General features: G+C 26.4%; 1 protein-coding gene across 1 annotated transcript; it reads left to right on the top strand.

The window, feature by feature from the left end:
- The first annotated feature begins 1,347 nt into the window (after positions 1-1,347).
- LOC145842212 (uncharacterized) lies at positions 1,348-14,138 on the top strand. Its single transcript, XM_082949624.1, has 6 exons — positions 1,348-1,451; positions 3,266-3,437; positions 7,428-7,647; positions 7,900-8,102; positions 10,943-11,096; positions 12,726-14,138. The coding sequence occupies exons 2-6, from the start codon at positions 3,266-3,268 to the stop codon at positions 12,943-12,945; spliced, it is 969 nt and encodes a 322-aa protein (XP_082805750.1). The 5' UTR covers positions 1,348-1,451; the 3' UTR covers positions 12,946-14,138.
- Positions 14,139-15,524: the final 1,386 nt, after the last annotated feature.

The raw sequence follows: 15,524 nt of genomic DNA on the forward strand, positions 1-15,524 counted from the left end.
GTGAGAAATATACTTATTTAAAAATTTTGTATATTATCTTTATAAATACCACTTTTCTTTTGCTTAGCTATTGTCAGGGTGACTGTTTTAGCTGGAAACCTTGAATTCAAAAATTTAAGCAAAAAAAAAAAATTGAAAAGTCTGGAGTTTGATAATTTGTCAATAAACCTTGAATAATATTGAATATTTTATAAAAATAAAATAATTTAATCTATATAAAATACCAAAAAAGCTTATATATGTTATTGTTATTTTTGTTAATTATGAAACATGTTTAAATCACACCACAATATCTTTTCAGTAATTTTATACTATTGAAAATTTTTAAAGTTTAATTTGTTACTATAAAAGGTCAAGAAACCATATATTTTGATAAAACTTGAAAAAATTGTATAACTATCAGTGGCCTGGCCACTCTGTTTTCTTGTGATGTGTTTTGTGTTATGCTTTGGTTGTGTTTATTATATTTCTTTTTTTAATTATATCTACTACATTGTGTTTACTTTTATGTAAATCAAAACAGTAAAAGTAAAAACTGACTATAAATTCTATTTAGGTTCAGTGATAATATTCATTTGTTTTATGTTTCTAAATATAGATATTTTTACTGGGTACTACAAACTTAAACTATCCTGTACTGTATATGGTTTTCAGTGCATTAAAAAATTCTGAAAAATTTAAATTTTCTAAAAAACACCTGACAATATTGAAAAAAAATTAAGAACATGTTATTTTACTTATTTGCTTAGTGGTGGACTACTTTCTTTGGTATATACAATTATTAACAATAAAACTTTTACGTTGTATGATTTAAATATATTTAAATTATGCTTTTGATTCTTAAGCATTTCTACTTGAATTCTTAATTTGATTTAATTGAGGTTGATAGTTTAAAATGATTGAACTAAATTAAAAACAAACTATCTAAATTTATAGTGTAAATACAGTAGTATAAACTTGTAACAATTATAAAAAATTGAGAGAGTATAAAACAATAGTTTTTGCCAGTGGTATTCTAACTTAAAAAAGCCCTGTGCACTGCATGTCAACTACATATCACATTGAATGTTAGTATTTTTAAGCAAGAATGTTTTGTTAAAACACAACCCTTTACATTTTAGAATTAATGACTAAGTAACTCATGGACGAGGAGTACGATGCAATCATTTTTGGAACAGGTTGAGACAGATAACCCCGGAAATAAACTGAAGCCAGCCTTGGATTTGCTTCAACCAATCACAGACAAGATATTCACGGTTGATGATCTTTATGAGCAACCAGAAGATAAGAAGGGTGACAAAGTTTTCATAAGCAAGTCCTATGATGCTTCTACTCACTTTGAAACAACTTGCAATGACATCATTGATATTTATGAAAGAATTACTAAGAAACAGTTTAACTTTGAAGAGAAAATTGTTAACTTTGATGAGGATGGTGCCAAAAATGAATAAGTTTTTAAATTTTGTTTTCTATCATTTGAGAATGTATTTTTAGTCTATAAACATTATTTTTAATTATATTATATCTATTTTGATGCTCTTTTGCTATTTTATTTTTTTATCAATATAATCTTTGAGTTTTTAACTCAAGTTCTGCTTTCAAATTTATAATCTAAAAAAGACATTGATATTTCTTTAGACTTTATTCACACTTACAGTAGATAGTATGTTTAAATTTTAAAACTGTCTTAGTAAATTCTTATTTAAAACTAATGAATTTCAAATAAAGAAATTAGCTAAGAATAAGTTTTAATCAAAAATTTTTAAAACAGTATAATATATGTTTTTAAATAGTATATTTTCAAAGCTGTTATATTTTAAACTCCTTTAAGTTTAAAAAGAGTTTTTTTTATTTTGTAGTATTGCATACTCAGACTTATAGTTTGTAAATTTTTGTCGTAGTTATATTTAAAATCATGTAAAAAATAATTTTGATGCTACTCATATACTTTACCTGTGAAAAATAGCTAATATATGCTGTGGTACTTATGGTAAATTATTATTATGGTAATTCTATTTCCACCTTTGAAATCTACTAAAATCAAATTAACTAAATATGTTGCTATATTATTTATAATTTACATTTTGTGTTGTTGCAATATAGCCATACTGAAATTGTTTATATACATATAACTGTTATGTTTGTTCTTTATATACTAAATGTTGTTTGCCACTGCTTACTTTGTTGTCTTCAGAAAAATCAAATGTTAATTGCTTGAATTTTCAAAATGTATTGTGGCTAATGAAAGCTAGAAAATCATCTCTTAGATTGTTTGACAAAAAACATGTAGTAAAGTTTTACAGTTTTAAAAAAGGGCACTAACATATTTGTTTTTATAATATATCAAGTTACTTTTCCTCAAGTGTCAAAATTGATTTATTGTTTCCAGGTGTGCACAGTAAGTCTGATGCGAAGTAAATTAAATTCATGTATAATTATCATTTAGTTAGTTGGTATTAAACATTGTTTATTACCTCATTTTAAAGTTTAGTGGTAGTTGTTGCGAGAGGTTGCTTCAATGTATCATTTGTTCCTAAAAATGTATACACTTTTAATTTATTAAAAAAAAAAAACTTATTTCTAGTCTATACTCAAATATCCTTTATTGTTGCTAAAACATGCCGTTCATTTTTTAATTATGAAAAACTTACTGTTTTATTAACTTGTGATAATTTTAACATTTTTTCTTAGAAAATTTGTTTTTTGGATGGAAATCAAATTGTGCTGTTTCATTATAACATCTTATTTTATAAACTTATGACTTATATCAATGATATGTTTTATTTTCTGAAACATTTTCCACTTATCATGTGCTTTAAAACATTCTGCTATTCTCTGAAAAGGTTTGTCACTAGACTTTACTATATTAACATATACACATTACCTTAAAAAATAGTCAAAAACATACACTTGAATCACAAAAACTTCCACAAAATATTGCTTAATAACAAAAGTAGCTTGGAATTTTCAGCAACAGTAAGATATTTATTAACGTTTTTTTCTGAAAATTGATTTGTTGTAAACATTTAATCCTGGAAAAGTTTTATTAAATATTTTTAATTTTTAACTACTTCCAAACATATTTTCTCTTCAGTGATAAAAACTACTTTGATAACTTATTAATTAAAAAAATTTCAACTTGTCATTTGCTTTAAAAATTTTGACCAATTTTGCCTAGATAAATTTTACAATTAAACATTTTAAACTTTTTTTAAAATGTTTTACTTTTTTCAATTCATCACCCGTAACAAACACCCGATCGCAGATGTTTAATTACAAAAAGTCCGTTGGCATATTGAAGAGGTTCGCGGTGAGCTTCCCGGTGTGCTGCGTCGTCTTCTACGTGCTGTTCGCCATCTTCTTCTACACCAAGACCACCATGAAGTTCAACGACGACGCCGTTTGCCTCCAGCCCCACTTTGTAATGACCGGGAGAAGTCAGTTTTCTATTTATTTGTGTTTTGTTTAAATTTTGTATTTATGTTATGCTACTTTAGTAAAGGTTTTTAATTGCTTAAAGTTAAAAAAATATTAATAGAAACAGGTTTCTTTAAATTAAATATAATAACTCATTTCGACCTGGAGAAGTCAGTTGTAGTAATTTGTATTTTGTTTATATTTTGTATTTATGTTATGCTACTTTAGTTTTCTAACAATCTTATACTACTTTGGCGAATGTTTTTAAATGCTTAAAGATAAAAAAATACTAGTAAAAATAGATTTCTTTAAATTAAAATTAAAAGCTCATTTCGACCGAAATAAGTTTATTGTGCTGATCTGTATTTTTTATTTATACTTTGCATTGTTTTCTATCAATGTTGTGCTGCTTGCAGAAGGGATAAGTTTGTTGGGCTGTAATGTTAACGTTTGAAATTCAGGAATCACCTACTTAAAATGATTTGTATAAAAATTGATTTTATTTATTTGTATTTTATTTATATTTTGTATTTATGTTATGCTAATTTGGTTTTCTAACAAAGTTATACTACTTTGGTAAATGTTTTTAAATGCTTTAAGTTAAGAAATACTGATAGAAATAGGTTTCTTTTAATTAAATATAAAAGCTCATTTCGACCGAAATACTACTAATTTGTATTTTTATCTACATTTATTTGCATTGTTTTGTATCAATGCTGTGCTGCTTGCAGAAGGAACAAGCTTGTTGGGCTGTAATGTCGACGTTTGAAATTCAGGAATCACCTGGTTAAAATGATTTGTATAAAATAGATTTGTGTATGAAATATATATTTTTGTTTTTTGGACCTAATTTAAAACAAAATATATTTTGTTACAAAAATGTACTTTTCTCATTCTGGGCAGATAGTCAGGCTGGTTTTAAGTTTTTGTAAACCCCAGGCTAATTTGAGGTTTATTCTTTTGCAAAATGTTTTGGAATATTTGAAATTGAAAGCTTTCAATTTTTTTGTTCACATTCTTTGCTTTTTTATACATTTAAGTTATGCTTTTTAAAGTTTGTATTTCATTTGTGTAACTTTGTATATTATGTTTGTTTTTGTATTTATGTTGGTAAAGTGTAAATGATAATACTATTTTTGCTAGTTTTACTTTTTTTTAAGGCTGTGACTTGTATTAAGAGTGAAATTTATTTATCTATTCTGTGTTTCAATTATTATTATTATTACTTCTCAAAACTATTTGTTGACAAAAAGTATTCAGTGAAAGTTTAATTTAATGTATATTTACTATTAAAAACTTAAGTAAACAAATTTTAGTACTGTTAAACAAACTTTCAATGTCTATCAAAAGATATTAGTACACAAAGTAAACTAATAATAACAAACCTAATTACTTAGTAATGTTTTACCAGTATTACTAATATTGTCTACAGCAACGAATGATATAGTTTTATAAAATATTATTACATAAACATTTTTCCGTTTTTCAAAACTTAATTGTTTTCTCTGTCTTTACTTGTTAAATAAAAAGTATAAAATGTAAAATCCTAATATTTAAAAAATTTAATGAGCTTCCAAAGCTCTAAACCTTGAATTAATTTTTGTATCATTATATTTGGTTGCAAAAAAAAAGCTTTTTTGTTTTGTAAAAGCTTTAAAATTATATCATAACTTTTATAAACTAATAACATGCAACAAGTTTTCTAATTGCAGTAAGCTTGGTTATGTGTTTTTAAAGTAATTTGTTCAAGTGTACGTTTTCATGAAATTTTCAAACTACTCATAAACATCATTCGATAACGCTTGTTATTGCATTGCACTGTTGCTTGAAATATAAATCCATTGTCAAACTAATAATTCTAAACTTAGTGTTAGTTAATAAATAAACTAAGGAGCCATCAGTATGTCATGTTTTTTCGAAGTTCAATATTGGATGTACTCTTAAATTTGAAACATAAAATCAACTTATTATTTTCTTTGATCAAGTTGAAAAAGTAAACTTATAAAAACCTAAGAGTTACGTTCACTACACTAAATGTATTGTTTTTACATTAACATTTTTTAAAATTGTTTTTTGTTTTAAGTTGATTAGTAGAGTGCTTGACAGCTTGACTAAAGATTTAACCTATTTTTATGTTATTTTTTTTTTATTTCTTTAAGTAACTTACAAAACCATGTACAAAAAGCTCTGGGCAGGATACTGTAGTTATTTTGATGAAAAACATTTTTTATAAAGACTAGAAATGTCTTTCAGTGTTGCTTAAAGTTTATCTAGTTTATAGTTTACTTAATAATTTTATAATTTTTAAATACACCAACATCAAAAAAGTTATTGTTTTCTTCAAAAAAAGTTTTCAAAAAGTTGTTTAAATTTATTTATAGCTCTAAACACTAATTTTAAGAAACAAGTCCACATCAAAACTTATAAGTTTTTTAAACTTCTTGGCCCAAAGCACTCTTCATTAACAGCCTATCTCTTGTTTTGTTTGCTCAATTTTAGAAAACAGCTAAAAGTGTACTAAGTTTTATTTTTTTAATAAACATTTTCCTTTGATTAAGAGTTTCCAGGCTTCTTAAGTATAAATAACTGCATAAAAACGGACCTTATTCTACAAATAAATTTATAACTCATTATTTAGACTTTTTTGTTTATACTTTCATCTTACAGTATCCAGGCTTTTCTAATACAGTAACCTCTCGGATCTTTACGCACTCGTGACGTTACGCACTCGTGACGTTACGCACTCTCGTTTAGTTACGCGTTTCAGAATTCTATAAAATTCAGAAAATAAAATTTTTATTTATTTTTAATATTGCACAAATTAGGTTTAATGTATATTTTAAAATTAAAATATGTTTTTGAATGCTAACACACCTCTCTATATCTTTAGGTTTAGACTTTGTAAATTTATGTTCCTTGACTAATTGATAAACATTTAGTTATACCTCAGTATATCAGAAATTTTGTTAACAATAAGAGATTAAATCAAAATTCTAAAATTAACATGACTGTGTTTAATAATGAAAGTATAATGAAATAATGAGAGTTTAAAACACAAAGAAATAATATATCAGTTTTGCCCTATATATTAATATACACCATTTTATAATTGTAAAGAAATGCTTAATAATAAAATGAATTTGCTAAGTAGAATAGAATATAAATGTCACATATAGAATACTTGATATTAAAATAGTAAAATTATTTCTGCTCGTATTATTATTTTATAGAAATTCAAATCCTTTTTTCTTTAATATATGTATAGTTTTATCTGTTGTTTTAATATTTATAGATAAAGTAAACAAATAGTTTAAAAAGGGAAAGCGCACAGTCTGCTTTTAACTAGAAGCATTATTAAAAAACAGCCATTATAGTGTGTATATTTGGTACCTCTCGTTTCTTTACGATCTCTCATATCTTTACGCACTTTTTCTGTGGACAAAATGTGCGTAAATAAGCGAGAGGTTACTGTACGTCTAAAAAAATTCTAAGATATTTGGTATTTATTTAAAATTTTACACGCTTCTTAAATATTAGAAACAAATCTCAAGCTTATCAACAACTGGTCACTTGTATTTCTATATTTCACAGTATTCGTGTTTTTAAAAATGTTTTCATCCTTATTTTCGTCTCCAGTTTACAATATACTGCAGTACCCAGACTTTTTTGTTTTACCCAATGTTTTAAAACATTTTCTAAATCAAACAAGATATAAATATGATTTAGTTTGCAGCTTTTAGGTTTATTAAGTAAAAATGCATTAAAATTAAACTACAAAGCAACATATCATATTTTAATTACTTTTTTTTACCTCACAGTATCCAGGCTCATCAAGTTTTTCTAATACGTCAAAAAATAATTTCTAAGGTATTTGGTATTTATTTCAAATTTTACACGCTTCTTAAATATTAGACATAACATATCTAATTTTAAATTATCAGCAGCAACTTGTTTGTTATTATTATCATTATTATAGAGCATATTTTAATCACTTATTTTTCACTTCACAGTATCCAGGCTCATCAAATACGCCATTTTCCACCACGGGGTGGCGTCTTTGCTGCTGTCGGTGGTGATGATGGCGCTTATAGGCAGCACGGCGGAGAAGCAGCTGGGAACGCTCCGGTTCTGCTACACCTTCCTAGTGCTGATTGTGCTGACCGGGTTGATTATCACCGCCGTGTCCATACTGCTGGCGTTCACCACCCAGTTCTCGTCTCTGCCCTACGAGTGAGTTCTAAAAGTTTATTTGTTTAATAATGTGATTTGTATTATTTGCTAAGAAAATGTTATATAATTGTTTCTAAATTCTTCGTCGTTTTATGAGAGAGTTTTTGTAAAAGAACTTTTATAATTTTAGTATTTTTCAGTTTGAGATTAAGTTTGTGTGACTGTAGCTGAAGCTCTATATTTATTAACAAACCCACTTTTATACAATAAACTAATATTACAAAAATCCCCAACATTGAAACTTCTAAACAGTTGTCCGGGGCTGGGCAACAGCGCGCCGATGCTGGCCATGTTTGTGGTGGTGTGCCGGAACCTGAAGATGAAGAAGGTGTGGTTCCTCTGCTGCTTAATGAACAAGAATTTATTACCCTTCGTCCTCGCTCTGCTGCTGCAAGCGGTCGTGCCCGGCTCCTTCCTGTTCCCCAACTTGTGCGGGTGCATCGCCGGCAACTTGTGTTAGTTTGATTTAATTTATATTTAAAATTAATTATTGTGTGAGTTTTTTTGAAAAGAGGTAAATACAGAGTTCTTTAGTAAAAACCTGGTGGGAAAAATTTTTGGTAATGTCGGAAACTTGTGTTAGTTTTATTAAATTTAAAGTGAAATTCGTAGTCGTGTGAGTTTTTATAACAAAGAGTAAATATAAAGTTCTTAAGTGCAACTAAACTTTAACTATATGTTCTTTGAGCTTAATATTTAATCAAAAAATGCCTTCAAAAAATACATATGAAAAAATAACATAAAAAAAGAGCTGTGTTGTCCTATTTCAGGTTGCCACAAACTCAAGATAACTAAGCTAAATCTAATAATAATAAAAAAGTTCAGGCTAACTCAAGCTTGTTTCATTTTTTTTACTTCTCACTCTGTATATTATTCAAACACCTCAGACTTTTTTAGTTTAAATAGTTCCTTTTAAATTGTATTATTAATAATTTTTTTTTTCTCAAAAACCCAGGCTAGTTTTTGGTCACTCAAGCTGGCTTTTTTCTCAAAGAGTGGCGACCCTGCTTTGTAAACATCGACAAAGTGGTATCCTTTGGTAACAGTTGTTTTCATAATGTTTTTTAATAGTAGCAGTTATACAATGCATAATTAGATACTTTAAAGTCAAAAGATGAACAAAACAGCTTTCAAAAAAACTATTTAAAATAAAAGTCTTGCAATGATTTTAGTATTTTTAGATTTTTAAAATTGTTAATTAGGTAAGTTATTTTTATATTACAAAAAAAACATACTATTTTAAAATTATAAACTTAAAAAGTTGATATTACTAATAGGTATTGGTAGTTAATATTAACGAAATTTAATTGTTTTTTAGTTTAAAGTTTTAAATTAATAACCTTTAAGCTTGTATTAATTTATTTATACATCTTTTATATATATGTTTTTTAAGTTGTTTGTTATAACAAAAAATTTTAATGCTAAGTTGTAATACCTTTATATTGAAAACTACTAAAAACTCAATATGTTGTTAGTTAACAAAAACTTATAATGGAAGTCAAATGTTAATATAAATAAAACTTGATTTACAAATCAGTAGTAAAGCTAGTTTTCAACTATACTTTATGATAAAATTGCCCAAGTAAATATACTTAAGATAAATATCTAAATGTTAGCCAACAAAACAATCAAGTATGAATAAAAAAATTAATAAACAGATCAGTTTTTCAAAAATTGGCTTCTAAATTATTTTAAAATGTTATAGATCGCATTCAATGAAAGATATTATCACAAGTTTTTTATTAAGTTTTGATTAACAACAACCGCTTGGTCCAGGTGGCTTATACACTTGTTTATCTAAAGATTTCTGTTTTAACTTAACAAAATAAACTAATTCAATAAGTTGGTGTCTTGTTTGTTCTGATCAAGTGCCATGCTAAAACGTTAAATATCAAAACAAAAAGAAAAGTTATATAGATTGCCTTGTTAAAATTAAGGTGCATATTTTTTTGAACTATTGTTTTGATCGTATTTTATTTTGGCATGAAATGAAAAATCACCATTTAAAATATTTTTTAGGCATAAAACTTTAGTAAAACGTTTAAAAATGTCAATTATTCAGATTTTATTGTAAATTACATTTTGCCTACCTAAGTTAATAAACATACTGTTTAAACTTTTACAAGACAAAATTTTTATTAGGTATTTTATTTTAAATGTTTAAAACATGTATTATTTAATTTAGTAAAGCAAAATATATCTTAAAGTTGAAATCAAAGTAAAAAAAATACTAACAGAAAATACTGCTTAAAGTTGCTATTGTTTAACCTTGGAGACTTTTTTTTTTTTTAATAAATCACTGTTGAGCATCACAACTGTGTTAAAGTTGAATTCAATTTATTGTGTATAAAGGCGTTTGTACTGAAAAAATACTTGTGGCTGCTTTAGCTAAATCCAAAATATAAAAACGTAAAGTGAAAAGTATATATTTATTGTTAAAAAAATGCTAGTTTATTTTTGTTTTTTATAATAAAAACTAGATAACACTTAAATTTAGATAAAAAATGTATTTGTGCAATAAATTTTATTTGTTCTGTAAATTAATTTAAATAAAGCAATTTTTTTCAATTTTATTAAAAGAAAATAAAAATTTTGTACATCCATTTCATTTAAACATACATTCTGAACTAGTATTTTCATTACTAAACTCTTAAACAAATACTCATTACAAGTACAGAAGTTTTGAAGTATTTCTAAAAAAAAACTATGTTCTTAATTAAAAAAATAACTAATTTGTATGATTTTGTTAATGTTCTCTTTTAAAATACGAAGCGGTCTGAACAATTACTCTTGAGGTTTAGCAAACTTTTATAACATGGAAGTATTGATCTATAAAAGTTTTAGTCAATGATTTTAATACGATTATAGCTTGATAAAGTTTTGTTGAATTTATTGTTTAAAGTTAATCAGATTAAATGAACGAATACACTAGACTGTTCATTTATATAAACCACTTATCTTGCAAAAGTACATAAGCATTTCATTATACAGATTTGTTAATTTTTTGTATTTTTTAGTCTAAATAATTTAGTATTTTTTTTTTAATTTATACACCTATTTTATTTAAAACTGTTGTTGTTTTATTTAAAAATAATCCTTCAAAAAACTTCTTCAAAAAAAAACTATTAAAAAGAGTTCATTCAAAGTCAAACACAGTTGTGTTAAAGATAAAATGCTGTTTTACATTCACTTGAAAATTTTCAGAAGCTTTCAATCAAACTCGATTTGCAACTTTAGTTGCTTTTATACTAACAACAAACAAATGTCACCAATATTAATTTTTTATCACTTTCAGATTTGATTTGGTTTTCGAACACGCAATGCCTGCCCGCGTCCCTGCTGAAGAAAATCGACGGCTTCCTGGACAAGACGTTCGCCTACACGCCGTTTCCCGTGTACTACAAACTGACGAGCAACAACTACAACCTGCTGCCCACCACTACTAATGAGTTAGTTTTTACTTTAATTTAATAAGTTGAGTTAGCAGAGTAAATTTGCTTGTTTTTGTTGGTTTGAAGGAAAAAAAAGTTATGACTAGAATAAATATGTGGTGAGCTGCTATGACATAGTTAGTTGTAATTAACTAAATTGAAATCGTTGAGGTAAAAAATACAACATAGTTATCAAATTTTAGGAATAAGTTGGTTTAGTAAATTTGACTAAAAAGTGTGAAACTAGTTAGACACACACCAACAGTAAATTAGTAAAAACAGCTTTGTTAATCTGTTTTTATTTGCTTTTTTGTAGAAAGTTTAAGTATATGTAAAAGTTTTTAAATTTGAACTATAGTTACCTTATGAACATTAGGTTTTTGATACAAATATCTATTTTAAATATATTTTTATATAAGTTATTTTTCGAGTTTTTTGAATAATCTAAAACCATACACAATCTACGTACTAAACTTTATATTGCAATTTATATCTGATAGTATAACCTGTGTTTGTAAGTTTTTTAATAACTATTTCACATTGATTTATTTTTTTTATATTTAAATCATACAATATACACCAAAAATCTCATAAGACACAAGTTTGTTGTTAAATAGTGCTTTGAATATAAGAGCAGACTTATTTGTATTTCAAAGTAAAACTTAAGTGGTTTTATCAATTTTTGCTAAAAAAGACTTGAATTATAGTGGGAAATTTTTATTTAGATAAATTACAATTACGTGTTTTATTACTCAAATTTCCGATATAAAACTTATACTGTTGACTTATGTTTTGCTTATAGGTTTTAAAGCGTATTACTTGGTATTTTTTTATTGATTATATTAGTTACCTTTCTCTAAACAGTTTTTTGTTTATTGTTTCAAGTTATGTTTCAAAACACAAGTTGAAACTTTATACTATTTCAAGGTCAAATAATTGTTCAGTTTACTCCAAATTAAGTTGTTATAAAACAGTTTTTAGAAGTGAAAGTTAAGTATCTAGTTGGTTAGTTTGTAATTTAGCTAATTGAATAATTACAACACACCTGAGTTTAGTGAAAAAAAAAATTCTCTAATTATATTCTAAAACAAAATTTACAACTAAGTGTTTTTTGTTATAGTATAAGTTTTAAATTAATTCTATGCTTCATTATATAAAATACGTTTAGTTGATATTATTAAATGATTAAAATATTATACTTTGAAAGTTTATTAAGTTTTAAAAAGTTTCAAATTTGACTTAAAACTTTCTTCTTATTTTTTAATTAGAAATTTTAATAACTCATAATCTTTATAAACTTTAAAATTAAATGCATTTTGTTAGTTTCAATGTAAATAAGTTTATCTTTTTTACTCGAAATTTAAAACCAAGGGTTATTTTCTCACAATTAAAAATTCAACAAAAAAATCTATACACCTTCAACAAGCAATAATGATAAATTATACAATATTTAATTACCATAATTCCATGCAAAATAAAAAAAACCACAAACGATCAATCATGTTATTGTTAATGTCAAAACTATTTCTGAACAAACACGAAACCGCTTGCCAACACCGAAAAAGCGGGCGCGTCGCCATTGTCCTTTTATGTATTGTTGCCTAGCAACCTTGACAAACAACCCGCAAAACTTTCACCCCTTTGCAGCATCACCCTCCAGCAGCCGTCGCAGATGTACCAGAAGAACGAAAACCCGTCCAAGCATGACCAGGTGCCGCCCTACAAAGTGACCAAAATGGTGCAGATGGGATTTTCGCGCGAAGAGTCGGAGGTGTCGCTGGCGGCCACCGGAGGCAGCATCGAGCAGTCAGTGCAGCTACTTTCGGAAGCCAGGGTCGCCCAGGACGCCAACGTCGTCGCCTCCTAGCGGATAACTTTTTCAAAAGAGTTGCTTGCCGACACTGTCAAGTATGATTTTTATAAAATTTTCACGAGTTTTGTTTCGGTTGAGTTTATGAAACTCTACAAAGACTTTTTGTGATGCAAGTTGCTTTTTGGCTTTTTTGTTTTCGCGCTCAAATTCAAATCGTGTTTTGTTGACGGACTATAGTGTTTTCCAAAATGCGCGTTTTCAGTGAAAAAGTTTTAGATAATTTTAATTTGTTGTTGTTGTTTTCAATAGTACATTTGGTCGTTCACCTGAGTTATGCTCTGTTAGCACCTTTGACTGTTTCAATTGTAATTTGTCAGGCATGTACAAAAACACCTTGATTGACTAAAAAATCCACGTACTACATCTGAGATTAACACGTTCGTTCTTTTTATTAACACACTTTAGTTACAAAAATCTAGATTTTTTTTTCATTTAACGAAGAAATAAATTCTTTGAACACTAATCGTTTGTTGTACGTTCTAAAACGCAGCCGTTCAAAAAAAGTATTTGAGGAATTACATTTTTTTTTAAATTCACGTTAACAAATGTAACCGTTTTTGTTTCAATGTGCGATTAGTCACCGTTAACTGAAAACTTATACGTAATATCCTGCATTTAGAGAAGAACAAGCCATTTTTGTTTTCTACCACTATTCCTACTCTTTTTCTTGTGTGCTGCTGCTTGGTATGTGTGTTGGGGAGGTAACGTAAAGTTCTATTTTATTTCCGTCGTCGTGATTCGTTTGAAAGCTTGCTTTTTGTTTTTTTCAATGTAACATTTTCTTTCTACGATATTGTTTTCATTGTATCGGTTGTTATGTGGAATTATATTGCACCTTAATGTACGACATTTTTGATTTATGAGCGATTAACTTTTTTTGCTTTATTGGAAACATAAGTTTTCAGACTCTTTTACTTGATTGTCACAATTCTTCGAGTTTTATCTTGTTTAATTTTTTTTTTTCGTAAAAGCTATTTAAACAAAATATATTAAACTACTATTTAGCAATCCATATTTTTCACACGATGAGCAGTTGTAGTTTAATTTTAAGTTTAGGAAACGTCTTGAATAAATAAAAAAGTTTTTATTTGCTTGCTAGAGATTATGTTAATAAATTGGATGTTTGTTGAAAATTAGTGCTCGTTTAATTATTTTTACTTGAAGTTATTATGTTTAATCGAAATAAATGTATGTTATTATAACTTCCGTGTTTTGAAAATGTTTTTTTCTCATTGCGTTGAATAACTAATATTTATATCAAGTTGGTTTCATCTATATCTTAAATTTACTTTTATTTTAAGTTTGAATAAAATTGAATTGTATTTGTAATGTAGTTAAAAACAATTAAACTTTATTTTATTTTTATATTAAACCGCTATTGCATTTTGTAGCAATTTTGATTTTATTCATTCTTTTTTCTACAAAGTAAAGGTTTTTTAAATTAAAGTAAATATAATTTATCCAACTCTAAAAACAACTTTAAATAGCAGGGTTGCCACTCGGTCAGGAAATCAGGAAAAGTCAGGAAAACTTTTAAAAAATGACAAAAGTCAGGAAAAGTCAGAAAATTTGATAATATTTAAAAAAAAGTCAGATTTTGTCAGTTTAAATTTACAAAATTTCTTTTTTTCCAAAGCCTTCAAATGGTAAAAATTAATTAAAAGTCCTTAAAAGTCGGAAAAAAAATCCAAAATTTTCCTATAAATTTACAAAAATATTTAATTGTATTTCCAATGCCTTCATCTGGTATGAATTAGTAAAATATCCTTTACAAAACTGCAAAAATTTTCTATTAACATATTGAACAAGTACCCTACTTGATCTGTATCAAGGACACTTCTATTGTGAAACTGTGATATATACACAGAAGTTTATCTAGCATAATTTTAGAATCAAAGTGTTTTTTGTTTAAGTAAATAGTTGAGTTCTTTATAATTAAGCAGTTAGTTTAGTATTTTATGTAACAAGTTAATGTGTATACTTTACCTCTTAATAATTTTTTCAAAGTTGTTTAAATTTTAAAAATAAGTTATAAGAGCGGTATATGCCAAGATTAAGTTTACTTATTATTTGTTTTTTTTTTTTTGTAGAGTAACTTAAGTTTTTAAAGTAAATAATAGTATATTAATTTGTTACAAATTTTATACTAAATGATAAGAGGAAATATTTTTTAAATGAAAGTAAAAATAAATGAGTGCTAAAAGAAAAGAAATGAAGCCCACAAGTTGTGGCTTGATTTAGAAAAAAGATTCTCTTCAACAAGTGTAGGGCAGCAGATGAGAGCGGTTTAAATACAGTGAGGCAAATGATTTTAAGTGCCAAGAAAATGAAGCGGAATGCAGTTCAGATGAAGGAAACCATATCTTCATTAGATAAAGAGGTTGAAGTGCTAATAAAAAAACGGAGAAAATAAATTTTAGTACATACATTTAAAAAAAAACAGTATTTGATTAAGTTTTTTATTGTTTTAATGTTTTAACTGTAAAAGTTCGTTATTGTTTTAAGGTTTAAGTTGTGAAAGTTCCTTATTGATTTATGGTTTTAATTGTAAAAGTTCCTTATATGTCGTTTTG

This window comes from Thalia democratica, chromosome 8, assembly GCF_965202585.1.
Source record: "Thalia democratica chromosome 8, ktThaDemo2.hap1.1, whole genome shotgun sequence".
In the NCBI taxonomy this organism is placed as follows: domain Eukaryota; kingdom Metazoa; phylum Chordata; class Thaliacea; order Salpida; family Salpidae; genus Thalia; species Thalia democratica.